Genomic DNA, 16,864 nt, shown 5'->3' on the forward strand with positions numbered 1-16,864 from the left:
TGCTCCTTATTATGTTTTTAAAAATGACCAAAAAATGTCATTTAATTCACACTGATTGTTATCAATTTCAATGAAAGTGTGCTTCTAAAATGTAAAATTAATTGGCTAAACTTTTAATGGGAGTTTTTCAAACAGTATGTAGGAATTTTCCACCTATTGCAACTGTGACTTTATGTCGTAGTTAGTTATGGTAGTGTATACAAAAATATGCATTAGTCTACGAAAAAAGAAGTACAGTACGATAAAAAGCAGAACAATTTTTCTCGGTATTTAGATTTTGAACCATCCAATGAAGAACATTCTCCTGCTCACATGTTATTAAAAAGGTTCTTGTATTCATCCCACCTGTCCATTTGGCTCCTCCGGTTCCTCCCAGCGGACCATCACCGTGTTCTGTGAAATAATGTGGGCCTGGACGTTTCGGGGCGGGCTGGCTGGGGCCTGCTCTCCCGTTCTGGCTTCCACACGTACAGAGGGTGGTCCCTGACCAATACTGTTGAAGGCCGACACTCTGATTTCATACTCTGTGTTGGGGTACAGCCCACCGATGCTGTAGCGTGTGGTGGTGATGCTGTCCACCGTCTCGTATTTGCTGTCCGGACCTTTAGCTCGGTACTGGATGATGTAGTAGGAGACTGGGTCGGGGTTACCAGAGTCCCAGGTGATGGTTACACTGGTGGCTGTGGTCTCTGTGACAATGGGCGTACCAGGAGGTTTTGGCAAAGCTAGGAGGAAATCAAGATAGATTAGGATTGCTTGTTGAAGCGATGCAGTCCATTGGTGAAGGGGCCTGTATAGTCTCTTACTCTTGACTAAGACCTGAGCCGTGGCCTCGATGATGCCCAGGCTACTCATGGCCACACATGTGTAGTTGGCAGACTCTCGCACGCCGTTGAGCTCCAGTACGTTCCGGCCGATCGGCATCTCGTCCTCAGGGGTCAGGTCCTCGGTGCCCACCATCCACTTGACATATGGCATTGGAGAGCCCACCGCCACACAGGTGATGTTGACGCTCCCTCCCGGCATGATTTCATGGTTGGAGGGAAGGATGGAGAAACGAGGGGGGACGCGGCGCACTGGTAAAGGAGGAGAGTTGGGGGTAGAGAGGAGAGGGCAGGAGGTTGAGGAAGGGTGGGGATAAGAAAGGCGGAGAGAGAGAGAGGAGGTCGGGTGAGGGAGAGAGAAATCAGATAGAGAGAGGCAGAGAGCAAGATGGAGAGAGAGTGAAGAGAATAGAAGTAACAGGAAGGGGGAAAATGAACTTTAGGGTTTTTGTTTGTTTTTTTTTACAGAAATTGCAAAGGGATATTTCACGTTTACTCCCATTTACTGTATGGCACTGATGATTCCAACAGAAAGACACACATCTTGTTGAGCTCATCCCATCAAGAGTGAGCTGCCTAGACAAACAATAACAAAGTGACAAACTCTTGAGTAACGCTTAACCAGGGCATGAGGTCTACAGTCAGTTTCTCTTTTTTGGAAATTTAACATTTTTTAATTTTTTTTCTCTGTGATGATGTAAGTCTGACTATGATTTTAATGTGCTATAACTTGGAGCCTCTGGTATCGTTCAAGAAGATGGCTGCACTAAACTTTGAGCTCTTTATGAGCTTAATGATGGGCTGATGTCAGATAAATTACATAAAATACACTATATGGACAAAAGTATGGGGACGCCTGGCCTTCCACAGAAAGTGCCAATGTATGAAAATATAAAGTTGGCCCCCGTTTTTGTGGCTACAACAGCAAAAACCTGCTACAAGAAATGTCCTTTCATACAGAAGGGGTCTGATGTTGGACTTGAGAGAGGACCTGGCTCAGAATCTAAAGGAATCAGAACTGGAGGATAGAAGATCTTCAACACCAACCTCACTCAAGCATGTCTTTATCAACCCAGCTTTGTGCACGGGCTCACCGTCATGCGGAACAAAAAAGTGCCTTCCCCAAACTATACTATAGCATAGATATGTCCAAAATGTCATGGTAAGATTAAGATTCAGGACTCCAAGGGGACCTCAACCTAACACCTAATAGATTCATTGGCTAATTAAGTCAAAATCATTTTGCCCATACAGTGTAAACCCAATGCTGCTCGATACAGAGAGACTGACCTCATCACTTAGGTCACTTTGCATGCCTGGGCGACTCAAGAGGGATAAAATGGTGGACAAACACAAAGAAGAGAATGTGGAAGTGGGAGGGAGACAGCGAGGAAACAGGTAGAGGGAGAGAAGACAGCGAGGAAGCGAGAGCGAGCGGCTCTGCTTCGCTTCCGCGCAATGACGAGGCAATGTAAGCACAGGACAGCCACATTGCAACAACAAGATACTGTACAGTACACAAACTCTCAAACGGATCAGTCAAATGAATGTGGACAGGAGAAGGTTCTAAAAAGGTGCTGTGGCAGTTACGGAGTGATCATCGGACACGTCAAGTAAAGAACAAGACAGCATGAGAGAGGCAGAACAGAGAGAGAAGAAGAACAAGTGCGGGCAAAAAAGTGAGGTAGTATGTGCATGTTTATAAGTTAATAAACTTATGTACATGTGTCTGTCGCTCCTACACATCAGGGTGCGGACAGAATGCGGAGGGAGAGGAGAAAAAAGAGGGAGGGAGAGGAGGGGTAGAGAGATAAAGACAGGGTTAGAAAAGGTTTTTTCGGGGGGATGGAGGGAGAAGGGGGAAAGAGAACAGGAGCGAGGAAGAAGAAAAAACATGAATCTATTTAAAAACACAGCTATACCAGAGTCAGGCCCATTCAGAAAGCAGGTGCGAAGTAAGAACATAAAAAAGTAGAAGAATAGACTAGAACGTATGCTGAAGGAAGAAAAAGAAAGAAGACGGTCACAACACAGAAAAAGACAAATAGATCAATGAAGAGACATTTTAGAATGGCAGAGAATGAAAGGGAAGGTAGAGTAGAAACAAAACTGTCACTTAAGCAACATAAAATAGCAAAAGCAAAGATTTTTAGTAAAAAAAAAAAAAAAAAAAAAACAATACGATGATTCATGAGCTGTTTTCCGCAGCTGGCTAGTAAAATATACATTTTATTTTTAAACTCAAGAGAATAAATAATATTGGTAAATTCACATGATAATCTCCACTGCTTAATGAGTGACATCGTTACTTGGAATCTTCATGGGCCTCATCCCTTCTACTCAAAGAATCTAAAGACAGTTGAATAAAAGTTAACATTTGTGCATTTAGAGGGGAAAACGTGATGCCTCCACATTCATAAATTGCAACACATTTTGGAGTACTTGAGGACAATAAAGCTGGAAGATGCCCAGAATTGGATAGAGAAGTTGAAGACAAGGAGGAGACAGAGACAAAGATCTGTTAGAAACAGACATGATTAGGCAAGCGTCTCATCTCACGAGAGCATGCTGGACACACACACACACTCACACAGACACACACGGACAGACTGTATTCAGCATGCACGGTACAAACAGTGCAATGCAGCTGCACCTTACGTCTATCAATAGTCACTGATAACACTTGCATTAGCAATAACATGATGATGTAATTCAAAAAGGAGTGAAGAGCACACTGTGGAGACTTCCGTGCTATAAAGTGAGCTTATTACAAGGGATAATCCCTTTCTCTCCCTTTCTCTTGTTTAAAAGTAATAGAGGCAGGGCCTCATGATTCCTCTCCATTATCCTGAGTTTGTGAGTGTGGTGAGGTTCCATCTTTATTAGTGCAGCCAACTTCAGTTCCCGTTCTCTATGCGGGGACTCTGGAGGCTATGGGCTGGCTGGTTGGCTGGCTGGCGGAGACCTTGGCACAGCCAGAGGGATTACGGCTCTATCTGTACAACTTCTACACTAGAGTATATAGAGTCATTCAGGACGGTCGCCGGGCTGACATTTACATTGCAGCGCCATCCCATTTGGCTCAAGGACATAGCTTTCATTAGTCACTGTATTAAGGCGAAACATATCCCTTCAATGCTTGAGAATGGGAATGAATAGGATTGATTCCAAATGTCAATAGAAGCATGTCAGAGTGTTTGGTGGAGATAGCCACAGTTGAGACAAGTGTTATGACCATAGAGAGAATTACACAAATTTGTGCTTATTTGGGACAGTGGAGGCAGACTGTGACACGAGATCACCATATTGGCTCTTCTAAGTTGTTAGCATATCGGACATGACACACTACGCTTTGTCATTATTACATGTACATCAAGCGTTTCTTTAGGCAATTGCAGACAGTACCAGGCAGGTTTATTTGAAGGAGGCATCTATTTGAGAGGAGGCACACATGAAAGTGTGAATGTAAGGATGCACCTGCGTAAAAAGTTTAGAGGTTTAACTCTGCAAAGTAGCAAGCAAGCCATGAGGTACTGTATGTTCGAGGCACTTTAATAAAAGTATACATATTGCCTTGATTGCTGTTCTGTTCAGGTTATTGCTGCATGGCTGTAACACCATGCTTAGGTGTATTTGGTTTGCTTTAGCTGTGTTTCCTTTTAAAACGTGGCTTATCATGGCTTGGTTTGCCTGAGAAACAAAGCTTAAAGACTTTTGTGTGCTACTTGGGAATGCTACAGAATGGGGGGAAATAAATAGGACTTTTCAAAAAATGTTGTGGGTAATGACAGATAATTTAAATATATTTACCGGTGAGTTAAATACTGTCCTGCTTCTGTGATGTCACACTATTTGAAGATATATGGTAGTAAGGTCACGCGGTGGCCTAGTGGTTCCGATGTTGGCCACACAGCTTGGTTTGAATCTCTGTGTGGAGTTTGCATTTTCTCCCCGTGCGTGCGTGGGTTTTTTTCAGGTACAGTGGTATCTTGGTAATCTTGGTACAGTGGTAATTTCTGCTAAAATTTTGCCTTGGCTTGCATATGCCCACTTGTTTAGCATCTAAAATACTGTCCAGCTTGTTTATGCAGCCATCTTGGATCACGTGTCTAAGACGAAATCTCGTGATACTTGCACATGATCGTGCAATGCATTGTGGGCCGCGGGCGACATTTTAGAGGGCGCCATTATAGAGCAACAGCGTTTGTTCATAACCGCGTTGTAGATACACAGCCTAAAAAACACATGGACCGCACAAAAGAGAAAGGCGATGGACCGTACCGAGACAAGGGTGCAAGACCTCATAATTTTACAGTTTAAAGAGAAGACCGTCGTCATTTCAGAGGTACACACAGCCGCACTGTCGGCACAAAATGACCACATTGCTGCACGACTTATTTACACCTTGTCAAGTACTGTTTACGTCTAGTGCACGACAATAGTATGCTTGATGCACATTGTTCCGGCAAGGGTATGCGTTGTCACCACAACTTCTCGCATCCATGAAGCAGTAGTGGAGATATTCGATCCAGCTGTGTCCCGCTCTGTCCCGCCACGCAACAGCAGGCATTACCCTTAGCTTCATTAATTCCATTATTTGCAAGGGACGTATTTCCCCCCCGACTCGCTCCAAGAGGTGGTGCAAAGTTAACACATCTTTGATACGCACTGCCCGCAATGTTTGCACATAGGTTGCGGTGCGTTTATGGTGCTTTTATGGATTTACATTAGTCAAATTTGACAGCAGCGCTATGTTTTTTGGCGAACAAATTGCTGTTATAGGGTTGTTGTCCTTTTTTTGTCCCAGGGTGTCCACTACAGCTAAAATTATGTTAAATGTTCACTTCTGCATTTCATATGCCATGTTAGTGGCATTGTTTTTCGAATGTAAAACTGTGCATGTTTAAAAGCCTTTAACAGATCTCTCTGCATTGATTTTCTTGTCGCATGAGTGCAAAAACAGTTTTAAAAAAAAGGATTGCCCTCCAAGCAAAATCCCCTCTCCTTCGGGTTATTAAAAGTGATTTTAAATGTTCAGTTGTCATTTGTAATTATGTTTGCATTATTTTCTCCATGTAAAACTATAATTATTGTCTATAGAATGTGTTTTGTGTTAACATTTTTGGGTGTCTGAAACGAATTAATTGGATTTACATTATTTTGTATGGGACAATTTGCTTTGGTCAGAGTTCGTTTTGGTTTGAGTCTGACATCCTGGAACAGATTACTGACGTTAACCAAGGCACCACTGTACTCCTGTTTCCTCCCACATTCCAAAAATATGCATGTTAGGTTAATCGGAGACTCTAAATTGTCCATAGGTGTGAATGGTTGGTCTATATGTGCCCTGCGATTGGCTGGCGACCAGTGCATGGGGTACCCGCCTTGCGCCCACCACACAGCTTGCACAAAGTAACTCTCTACATAAGTTACATTTGCACTATGCAATAACTTTATACAAAAATAAAATAAAAATAAAATAACTACATACAAAAGCTTAACAAAATACCTATATACAACGACAGGTACTTAGAACTAATAATAAAACAAAGTTTTGTCTTTAAATATATATAAAGGCTTTTTTTTTTAGCTTTTTTACTAAATAAAAAAAAATACATACAAATATAAACATGGCCCCCTGCATCCTTTGATTTTCAATATGCTGTTCTCGTTGGAAAACGTTTGAACACCCATGGCCTATATTGCCTGATGGGCCAGCCGGCACTGTATATATTACATATATTATATATTACAGTTTCAGTGACATTCCACAGGCCAAAATGTCTTGTATCTTTCAAAATAATGTCATGAGCCTTCTGCCCAGCTGAATAACCGCATTAATGAGATAGATTGACCAGCCCTGAGGATGATAACTGTGGCTAAATGCTTGTTAAATTTATCTAGAATGGTGCAAGTTAATGCAGCACCTAGCTCCACCCAATCCAAATGCAGCACAAAGCTCTGAGCAGCTGCAGCAGCATTGTTGGATGATGAGTCATCACTGCAAGCAGGCTGCCATTTAATAATCTCATATTGCTAATTAACAGGACTGAAGATGGTGACATGAAAAAGAATGCAAGGGTTTACGCTGTCTCTGTCGCTGTGGAGCTGAAAATAGAAATGTTTCATTCCATATTAAGTCATGGATCCAACACAAGTGCAGCTTGGTTCAAACCAAACAACAGAGCATGGTACAAGTATGCAAGGTTCCCAATGGATGCAACAAGTGCAACACTTGAGCAGATGCAATGTCAGGGTGATGCAATGACACAGAAGAGCAGAGGAGAGGGCAAACAAGACAAGACACGTTTAATGGGAGAGCACAGTGGTAGCGGGATCACAGTGCGCCATGCTCTCGACGTGCAAGTGGTGCACATTTCTCTTTCTCTCTCGCTCCTTTCATGCAAACATCACGTCCTTTTTAATCGTCCAATTCTTGAGTCTCCATGACAACAGGGCCATACCATGCAAGAAGGAAAAAAAAAAACATTGACTGAGGGGAGCTGAAGGCAATACCAAGGGTTCTGCGTACAAGGCCTCACAATGCAGTCAATGCATTCAGCTGCGTAGGCAGAGCGGCTTTGGAGAAATTAACTTCATCTGGGAGACGGTTTTAACATCTATATACAGTGGCGTATAGGGCTTTTCTTTCTTTCTTTCTTTCTTTACTGTTTCCCTCTGTTTCAATGAGTGAAGCTTTCTGAAACAAAGGAGTAACAAAAGAAAAGAGAGAGCACACCAACCTTCTCGAAGCTCTGGGGGATGGAAGGGGGTTGATGCGGAACACAATGACGTGAGGAGAGAGAACGAGGAAACACAGAGAGAATAAAAACGGCCAGCGCAAAGCCATACACCACTCTCTCTCTCTCTCACACACACACGCGCACACACACACACACACACACACTGGCATGCACACACACGCACACACACACACACACACAATGTTGAGGCTAGAATCGTTAGAATTAGTTCAACAAGGATCATGTGGATGCACAATGGTGCCATTCATGTGAAATTCAAAATATCCAAAATGTATTTTTTTTTATCATCTATTGAATCGAAATTGTTGGCTTTAACAGGTCAAATAGCCTCAGGTACAAAAACTACAGTTAGGTGCAAAAGTATTTGGACACTGACAGACTGTTGATAACGTTGCCTTCATACACCACCATGACGTATCGACATGTGATTAAAGTATAGACATTTAATTCTAATTTGAGAGGCGACACAAAAATATGGACTTTACCATTTAGGAATTGGGCAACTGACATAATTGTTAATACAACCATGATCTTTAATACACTTGCTGCTTCCTGTCCAGAGTCCATGCAGTCAGTGGTTATATTTAAAATGCTATCAATCATCCAAATACCATAGAGACACTGTGCATTAAAATATTCCTAATTCAAAACAGTATATTGCCATAGTTGTGTGAAACCTCTTAATTAAAGCTATACACTTGAATCACATATTGATGTGTCATATCCAATGTGCTGGTAGAGGCAAAATCATAAAAACACTGTCTTTATCCAAATACTTCTGGTCCTGTTTTTTAGAGGACAGATCAGCGACATCTGCATGCAGTTAAACCGTGGTATGTTTGTAACCACACCTCGATTTACGGTGGACTTGTTAAGGTGGAAAATACCAAACAAGATCAACACATACTGCAGACAATGGGTTGGTTAGTATAATACTTGTTGAAAGGGCACGGTAATGGAAAAGAAATGTGCACCCAAGAAGAGGTGATTTCAGTGTGTTGTCTCTGTACGTGTGTGTGTTTTTGGCGGTGGCGTGTTGTGTGTTCAGGCCCTACCTCGCACGTAGAGGTTGGCTGGCGAAGAGTAGCGCACCCCTTGAGAATTGGTGGCCACGCACTCGTACTTCCCTTGGTCCGTTTCCTCGCTGTTCTCGATCTGTAACGCCCCTGCAGGGAAGAAGAAAGATTTCAAGTTGAGTCATTTTTAAGACGTTTCCACCGGCATCCGGCTGTCTTTTGGATCATGTGTTTCTTGCGCTTTTCCTGTGTCTTTTACATCGTGACCCTGGGGTATCCTCACTTGTACTCCCTTAGAAGCCATCAAAGTCTGCTTTGTTGTTATTTTTTTGTAAAAATACAAGGCAACCTTGCCCATCCTCTTTAAAAAGAGAACAAAAATGATGACAAATTCAAAATGAATGCACGTGTCAAAAAAATACTTTTTCTAAACTCAGAAGACAGTTAAAGAGCTTTTTTTTTTGGTCGTCTACTTTCACGAGTTAGTATTTCCTGAGTGAGTTTGTTCTTGCAGTTCAGTGGCACACAGCCCGCGGTGCCCCACAGCAGCGACCCAATGATGCTCTTCAGCTCATCCACTTGTCTCTTTTATTTCCTCAATTTTCATCCTCCTACTTCCCATGTCTCCCCAAACTAAAAGTGTTTGCAACATTTGTCAGGTGTTCTTTTCTTCCTAAGGGTTCTATTCTTGCTGCTGTATTTGTTCCCTCATGCTAACGGGCCTTTTGAATTACCAGCAGTGATTTTTCTGTTCTTGCAGCCTGCTGTGTCACATTCATCTCATCCAAAACTGACTTTGACATGAAGCCGGAGGAGGAAGTACAAAACCACGGTTCATACTCTGCTGCATTGTGCTGAGCGAAGACCAAAAAACAATGGCATAACAATTCAAAATGCACACACACAAACCCACACACTTGGTTGGTGATGCACACAGACGTGTAGAACAAAACGTACACTCACGGTCATGTGCACACACACACACCCACACAAATATATATATATATATATATAGGCACGCAGACACAAGATATAGACTATTTTATATTGAGACACATTAAAGGCCTCAGGCTGGTTAAATATATCCACACTTTATGGCAGAATATCTTCAAGCTGCATCAATGCAGCATGGCTATAGAGCGCTAGAGATGTGACTTTTAACCTGCTGCCCTAATAAAGTCAGAACCGTCACCACACTAAAGATGATTTGTTCTGTCTTCCAACTTCCAATCTGCATTTTTTGAAAGGTTGATTTGCTTTTTATTTATTTATTTTTTATTGTGGGTAGGTTATCATTGACAATTCATGTCATGAATGCGCATGTGTGCTGTGCCATGTAGGGTTGACAACACCCATACTGAGCCGACAAGGAACGCACTTCGTCCCGTACCGCCGTGGGAAATGAACACTAGTTTGTAAAAACTCCAATGGTTTCAGTTGCAAGCGTGATCACTCCCTTGTCAAACCTATTGGCGTTCGACTTCTCTTGCATCTCTCTATACACGCTTTGGCTAGCTGTCCACAGCTAGATAGCTAGAATTATCCGCCGAACTTCTCATCTTCGGACTCCAAATGTGACCTTTTACCACATTGACATTTTGTTTTTAAAACAAACAACAATGCGGTTAGTTTGGAGCTCGTTTTTCTCCCACGGGGAAGCGGATATTGTATCCATCGGCTACATACTAGCTTTTTCATGTGTCTATTTGTGTCATTGTATTATATGGCTTGTCCTCCAAACACTAGTTGTGTGTTGTTGTTCAATGAACATTACCTATTAGCCAGAGGCCCTTGGCATTGTCTGACGGTGGCCCTGGCCAATAGCACCGTATAATAAGGTTTTTTCATCTTTTATGATTCTTTTATGGATTTGTGGCATCTTATTATCACTTTGATTAATAATAACTTTGTAACATGTAATTAAATAAATGAATACACTAATAATATATAACCGTACAATAATATAAATAATATTCGATTATGTGCTTTAATATATAATAAAGTTGGAATATTAGAACATTTTAATATAATACAATATTCAATTTTTCTTATTATAATTATTATTCAATTTAGGAGAGATTCCACACATTGATGACAGCATAAAAACTATAAATTCATGGTCATAGATGGCGATAATGCAACCCGTCTGACAACTTTATTGATGATATAGGACCATGTCCTATGAAGACCTGAATGGCACTGTACCTCCTCGTCGCTGTGAAAATACTCAGTCGCAGCCATTCACTAGTTTGGCAGGGAGACAATGGCTTAAGCCTTGGTGGAGGTAAGTGCTCTCTGAGTGCTCCTCCTTAAAATTTGTGATCCAGAACCAACTGCAGCAATGGCCAATAAAATGACGCTTCCCATCTTCTTTCGAAAGATGACTCCTTTTCTCTTATAACCTACTTCCAAGAATGCATAGTGAAGATGTGGCTATGTTAAGAGTAATCAAATAATACATATTTTAGGTCAATGATGTGAGTGCATTACACAGTGAGGTGAAACAGCTGCATAATGTTGTTTTAATGAACACTATTTTGCGAGTCCCTTTTCAATGAAATTCAGAGCAGTGCTGGTCTATCGAGTGGATGCGCAGACTATCATACAAATTAAAATCTAATGGTGGACGTAATGTAATTTCCACTTACAACAAACCACTACATGCACAGAGTGTGTTATCCTAATGACAAAAGCAGATTGCATCAATTAAAAAAGACAGACCAAATGAGCTCTAAAAGGTTCTACAGAGAGCAGTTTGTGTGCTTTTTTTGTGCATCATTCTCCGAGGGAGATAACGTGTGATTTGTTTGCCACATCTTGGGCTCAACTTTGAGAACTGAGGTTCAGCAAGCTAAATCTGTCATCTACCTAGGTTCTTTTTCACACACCACATAGCACTCCTGTTTTTCTCTGTCTTTGCTCACCATGTGATGAACACGAGGATATCAGCTCTCCTCCAGACAGAAAGTCTAGTCAGACAGAGTTCAGGTGAGAGATGTTTAGCCGGAGATGCTTCATGTAGCTCGACAATGCAAACCCTATTATTAACCTGTGCATACACAAAATGTGGTAGCGGTCAGATGTGATGAATGTTTTTAGTCAAGATGAACTGAAAAAAAGAGAAAGTGAGGGAAAGAGATGGAGAGCTGCTAAAAGAGCCAGAGTGAGATATGATCTCTGTAAAGTGAGCTGCGGGAAAATGGTGAAAGGTGTATCATGCCTGTCAGGCTGAAACAATAACGGATACGGCTAACCTGATAGCTCCACCAGGTCAACAGCGAGTCAGCTGAGGTGGGATGCTACCATCTATCAATAGGAAGATTCTAACTTTAATCCTTCTGGAGCAGCACTTTTTTTTTTATATATCTGCAATACAAATACTGAGATTGTTACTCATTCACATGCATTTTGTGCACCAACAATGTGTTTCTCTTGTTATTATGATTCTACTGCACCACATGTCTGATCCAAATGTGAACAAAATGTGTCCAAATCCAAAAATAATGGAAGATTGAAGGCGAGATAGATAAATAGATAGATAGATAGATAGATAGATAGATAGATAGATAGATAGATAGATAGATAGATAGATAGATAGATAGATAGATAGATAGATAGATAGATAGATAGATAGATAGATAGATAGATTCTCCTTTGGTGTGGTTGCATGTTAAAGCGAAATAAAATTGTATTGTATCGGCAGACATCCAGACTCAGGTTTCGGAACACGATGAGAAGTGCAAAAATGTTGATCGGTGCATCTTTATATGCTGGGATGCACTCTATTACACAGTCGTCCCTCGCCACATTGCGGATCGAACATCATTCCCTCACTTTATTGCGTTTTTTCAAAAATGTATTACTTAATAAATGATCGCTGTTTCGTGGTTGACTATGGCCTGTTATTAGTCAAAAAATATTGAAAGACAAGTCATGTGTAGTATTGTGGTCACTCGGCGTCAGTGATGACCCAAAACATTGATGAGACATGACATTACATTACTTTCACACTGCATGGAGTTAGCCATGGCATGTCTGACATGATAGAGTGAGAAGAAGTTATCCTCCCATTCCGCGTGGAAGTGGTAAGTTTTTGGCTTCTTATTTTGTCCTTCTTTCTGACTCAGTTTGAAACCCTAGCTTAAGTTTAGAAAAAATCAATTGGGGCTAACTAGTTAGCTCGCTAGCATCCTATGCTTAAACTGGTGGCCATCTCTTGTGTCCCTGCAGTGATCCCTGTAGCCTGCACATTACAGTTGAGCAATGTGTTGTAATAATAATAATAATAATAATAATAAAAGAATAATATGCGTGTAAAGGTGACTATGGGGTGCTATTTCATGTCCACAGAGCTCTAATAATGGTAAAAATCATATTTAGAAAGTTACAGACACGTTTTCTATGCTCAAACTATGAAAATTTTGCATTTATTCATATTAACTCCTACTTCATGGAAATGTATTTATCGTGGTTGGGTCTGGAACCAACTAACTGCGAGAAACGAGAAACGACTGACTTGATTATTTTATTTGATATTAGTCAATTTCTCCACATTCACAGGCAACTGCAGAATAAAATCTGGTTACTTGTCACAAATATCTGAGAAAATGCCATATTTAATAGGAATGCTAGCATGACAAAAACATGTAAAAGTAAAATGTTTTTAAAATGTAAATAAAGTGAAAAATGTGTCAACGAATCCAATACGACGTCCTGCTGGATAAATAATAGAATAAATAATCTTCCTGCTCAAAATGATGTAAGAAACTTGCAAAAGACTGTGAGATGCACTATTATGAGTGAAAAAGACCATTGAAAATTAATATTATCTGTGATCTAGTCTAGACTATTTTGAGGGACCATCATTTTGCACTATAAAAACATTATCCTTGAATTTATGTAAGACTAAAATAATGCTCTTTGGTAATAGCAGAAAGGACACGTACGACCAAATACAAATAGACGGAGTGAACGTTGAAAGGGTGAACGAAAATACATTTCTGGGTATCATAATAGATGAAAAAATGAACTGGAAATCTCACATCAAAAATACATAACAAAAGGTGGCGAGAAATACTTCAATATTGAATAAAGCAAAATTTGTTCTTGATCAATAATCACTCACACACAGGATAATACATAATGCCGCGTATAGAGAACATATAAATCCCTTATTTTTAAAATCACAAATATTAAAATTTGCTGATTTGGTAGATTTTCAAACCGCTAAAATAACGCATAAAGTTAACAATAACCTGTTACCCCAAAACGTCGTACAATACTTTTCTACAAGAGAGGAGAAATATGACCTTAGAGAAAAATTAAACTTGAAACACTCATACGCGAGAACAACGCTAAAAACCCACGTCATTTCAGTATGTGGAATTAAATTATGGAACGGATTGGGCAAGGAATTCAAACAGTGCACTAAGATGAGCAAATTATAAAAACAATACAAGCAGTTGATGTTTGCAAAATAGAAGGCAGGAGAGTCTTGAACGTGTTTTGTTATGCTTGTCTCTATTTATTACTATTTATTTATGTATTATTATACTGTTTATTATATTGATTGTGAAAAAAATCTTAATAAGGACATCATCATATTGTTACAATACCTTTCATCCTACCTACCATTATTCTATGTATTTAAAATATCACATATGAACTACAGGAAGTGAATAAAATGTACTGCACAAGACGTGGAATGGATGGGGGATAGGATTAAATAGGCCTTGCTTCTTCCTACTCCTTTTGGACATATGGAAGTGTGAATTTAATTATGTGATGTATTCCATTGTAACTTGCATGCATGTTGAAATAAAATCAAATTAAACCATTACCATTCTTTTGTACCAGGTAAATTCTGGCATAATCTATAGCATTCTAAATTACTCTTCAATTACAAACATGTGATGTGCATGTAGCAATAAAGGGTATGAATAATTCTGGACATGGAACTTTTTGTCAAAATGAAGAAAATAGCAAGCCGTCTTTTGAATTCATACCTCTTTTGCGGTTGCTGGGAATGTTGAATCATTGTGACTGTGATCATTTACTATATAACAGGGAATGAAACTTGAGGCAGAAAATAAGAAAGCCTCTTAGATCATGATTAATTTCAAATCATTCTGTATTTCTTTTTTTTGCCAACCCATTTGATCAACCCACAATTCTTAGGTAAGGCAGGTCTATCTATTACCCAGCAGTCAACCTCCGGGGCCATATTGCAGGCCATCTGCTGGCTAGGCTGTGGGTCTCGGAGGCTGGTCAGTGTGCTTAGGTAAACTCTGCCACTCTCAGTCTCATATGTCACATACTGACAGATAGCTTGCCATGCTTAAACCTCACTCATGTCTGAACTGCACGGGGAAGCAAATGGGAGAAGAAAAAATAAAGAGAGAGAGAGATGGAGCTCTTGTTGAGCTATGAAGTCAGGAAAAGTTCAACTCTACATTGTGCCATATGTTTCCTCCCACAGGTTTGATTGTATACGTTCATTAAAGGTGAACAGTGAGACACATATACTGTACACCCTCAGATATATTTGTTTGTGTGCTTGACACAAATAGGGCACAATGTAGTTTAATAATTAGCCCAATGGGATATATTACTATACAGTGCATTACACTTGGAGGGACAGAAGTGGGCGTTACCTCTATTTGTGACAGTGGGAACTTTGTAAAATAGTGTGCAGTTCTTTTCAAAATCATTTTTCAACCTCACTCATATCAGCAACAGAAAAACAAAAAGAAAAAAAACAAAGAAAAGACGAGGGAAGAAAAACAACATTTGTGTCCCTAAACACACCCCTGGCCGCGGTCCAATGAGAGCTGGCAGCCGTCTACAAAATCAGAGGCAGCGCTTGGAAGGTGCCCCCATTTAAGCAATCTTAAAGGAGCGTCATCCACACAGCATCTCGCCTCTATTTTGCACCTCGCTCAGGTGTAATTGATTTCCTCGCAGGCGTCTCACTGCAGCGTTTGGTTCATTATACAGTGCATTTTGTTGCTCAGCTCTGTGGCGCTTTTGTAGAGTTGAAATCCCATTAAACCTCACACAAGTCTGTTACAGTGCAATTTATCTTGATGCTGTTTCATTGGCCTAACATGCTGCACTGATGAATGAATGTCATGTCTGGGTGACACCGCAAAAAGGACCAAAACAACTCCTGGCAAAGAATAGGTGAGTGGATGATTAAGTACAAAAAAATATGCTGAAAAGAGTAAGCAACTGCTGCAGACAACTGTATTGTGTTCTGTATTGCTGCTGGGTTTGCTATGATAATCACGACAATTTGTTGTGCATTTAATTTCATATAAGTGAATTTATTACATTGTTAAACATTTATTTACATGATTGAAGTATTAAATTAGTATTCTGTTCAACTGGCATGTCACAAAATTCAGCAAAAATATAAAGTAAAGACGTCTGTGTAGGCTCTCAGTCGTACAGGAGTTGTTGTTTATCAACATCGCAGGGACAATTCTAGTGGGCCTCAATCAGCAGTACATCTACACCTTAAAGCAACCAATCACTCTTTTCAGGACAGCGAGGTAAAGATTTTAGCCAAAGAAAACAGATGGTTTGAAAGAGGAGTAAAGGAAGCTATTTTTGTCAAACAACAGAACTCATCATTGAATCGGAATGGTGGTTTGAGGTGTAATTTGGACCCTGTGTTCAGCAGGTTACTGAGACCAAAACCCACAGCTCTTAGTCTTGCAAATGAGGTGGAGCCAGGGCCGAGCCAGAACAATAGATGCTAACGAGCCAGTATCAGAGTCGTTCATACCCAACTACGGGGAGCTACACTTCCCTTTGATCGGAGGTGCTAATGGCAGGAGAGGATTAGACCACTACTCCGCCCAGGCTTAGTGTAAGGAACCAATAGGAGGAGGGTGTTGGCACACCAATTCCGCCCACTCTTACTGTAAGGCCTAGGCTACCAGCACTTATTAGTTCGCTGACGAAGCTCTTCGGATGAGGAGCGAAACGTCCGACACTTTCTCCACAGAAGTACAGATGAGATCTCAAGAGGCCTTTCCCTCGATAAAGTAAAGACATTGCTTTAGCACCAGGACTGTGTCAAACGTACCACTTTTGGCACCCGTATCAGGTCAAATGTTAACGATATTGTTAAACGCGAAATCTCGCGGAAATTGACAAATTGCGAATGAAATGCTGTCATCATGAGAAGGAACATTTGTCATTTGTGTGGGGAAGTCTTTCCGCAGCAGACCGCTCAATCGTGGCAGAATCTCAT

The 16,864-nt window shown here is 40.6% G+C and overlaps 1 protein-coding gene across 7 annotated transcripts in view; it reads right to left on the bottom strand.

Annotated features, from left to right (window-relative positions):
* Positions 1 to 16,864, bottom strand: part of LOC129177480 (receptor-type tyrosine-protein phosphatase S-like) — a 111,369-nt gene that overhangs the window by 38,713 nt on the left and 55,792 nt on the right. For 4 of the 7 annotated variants that reach the window (XM_054768675.1, XM_054768674.1, XM_054768678.1 and 1 more), the window contains exons 6-8: positions 8,644 to 8,754; positions 807 to 1,076; positions 346 to 725 (exon numbers count right to left, since the gene is read on the bottom strand). In XM_054768675.1, coding sequence (XP_054624650.1) covers positions 346 to 725; positions 807 to 1,076; positions 8,644 to 8,754 — 761 coding nt within the window. Of the gene's footprint in view, positions 1 to 345; positions 726 to 806; positions 1,077 to 2,547; positions 2,563 to 8,643; positions 8,755 to 16,864 lie in introns of all 7 variants that reach the window. The other 3 variants (XM_054768673.1, XM_054768672.1, XM_054768676.1) reach the window with 1 other exon arrangement.

This window comes from Dunckerocampus dactyliophorus, chromosome 2, assembly GCF_027744805.1.
Source record: "Dunckerocampus dactyliophorus isolate RoL2022-P2 chromosome 2, RoL_Ddac_1.1, whole genome shotgun sequence".
NCBI lineage: Eukaryota > Metazoa > Chordata > Actinopteri > Syngnathiformes > Syngnathidae > Dunckerocampus > Dunckerocampus dactyliophorus.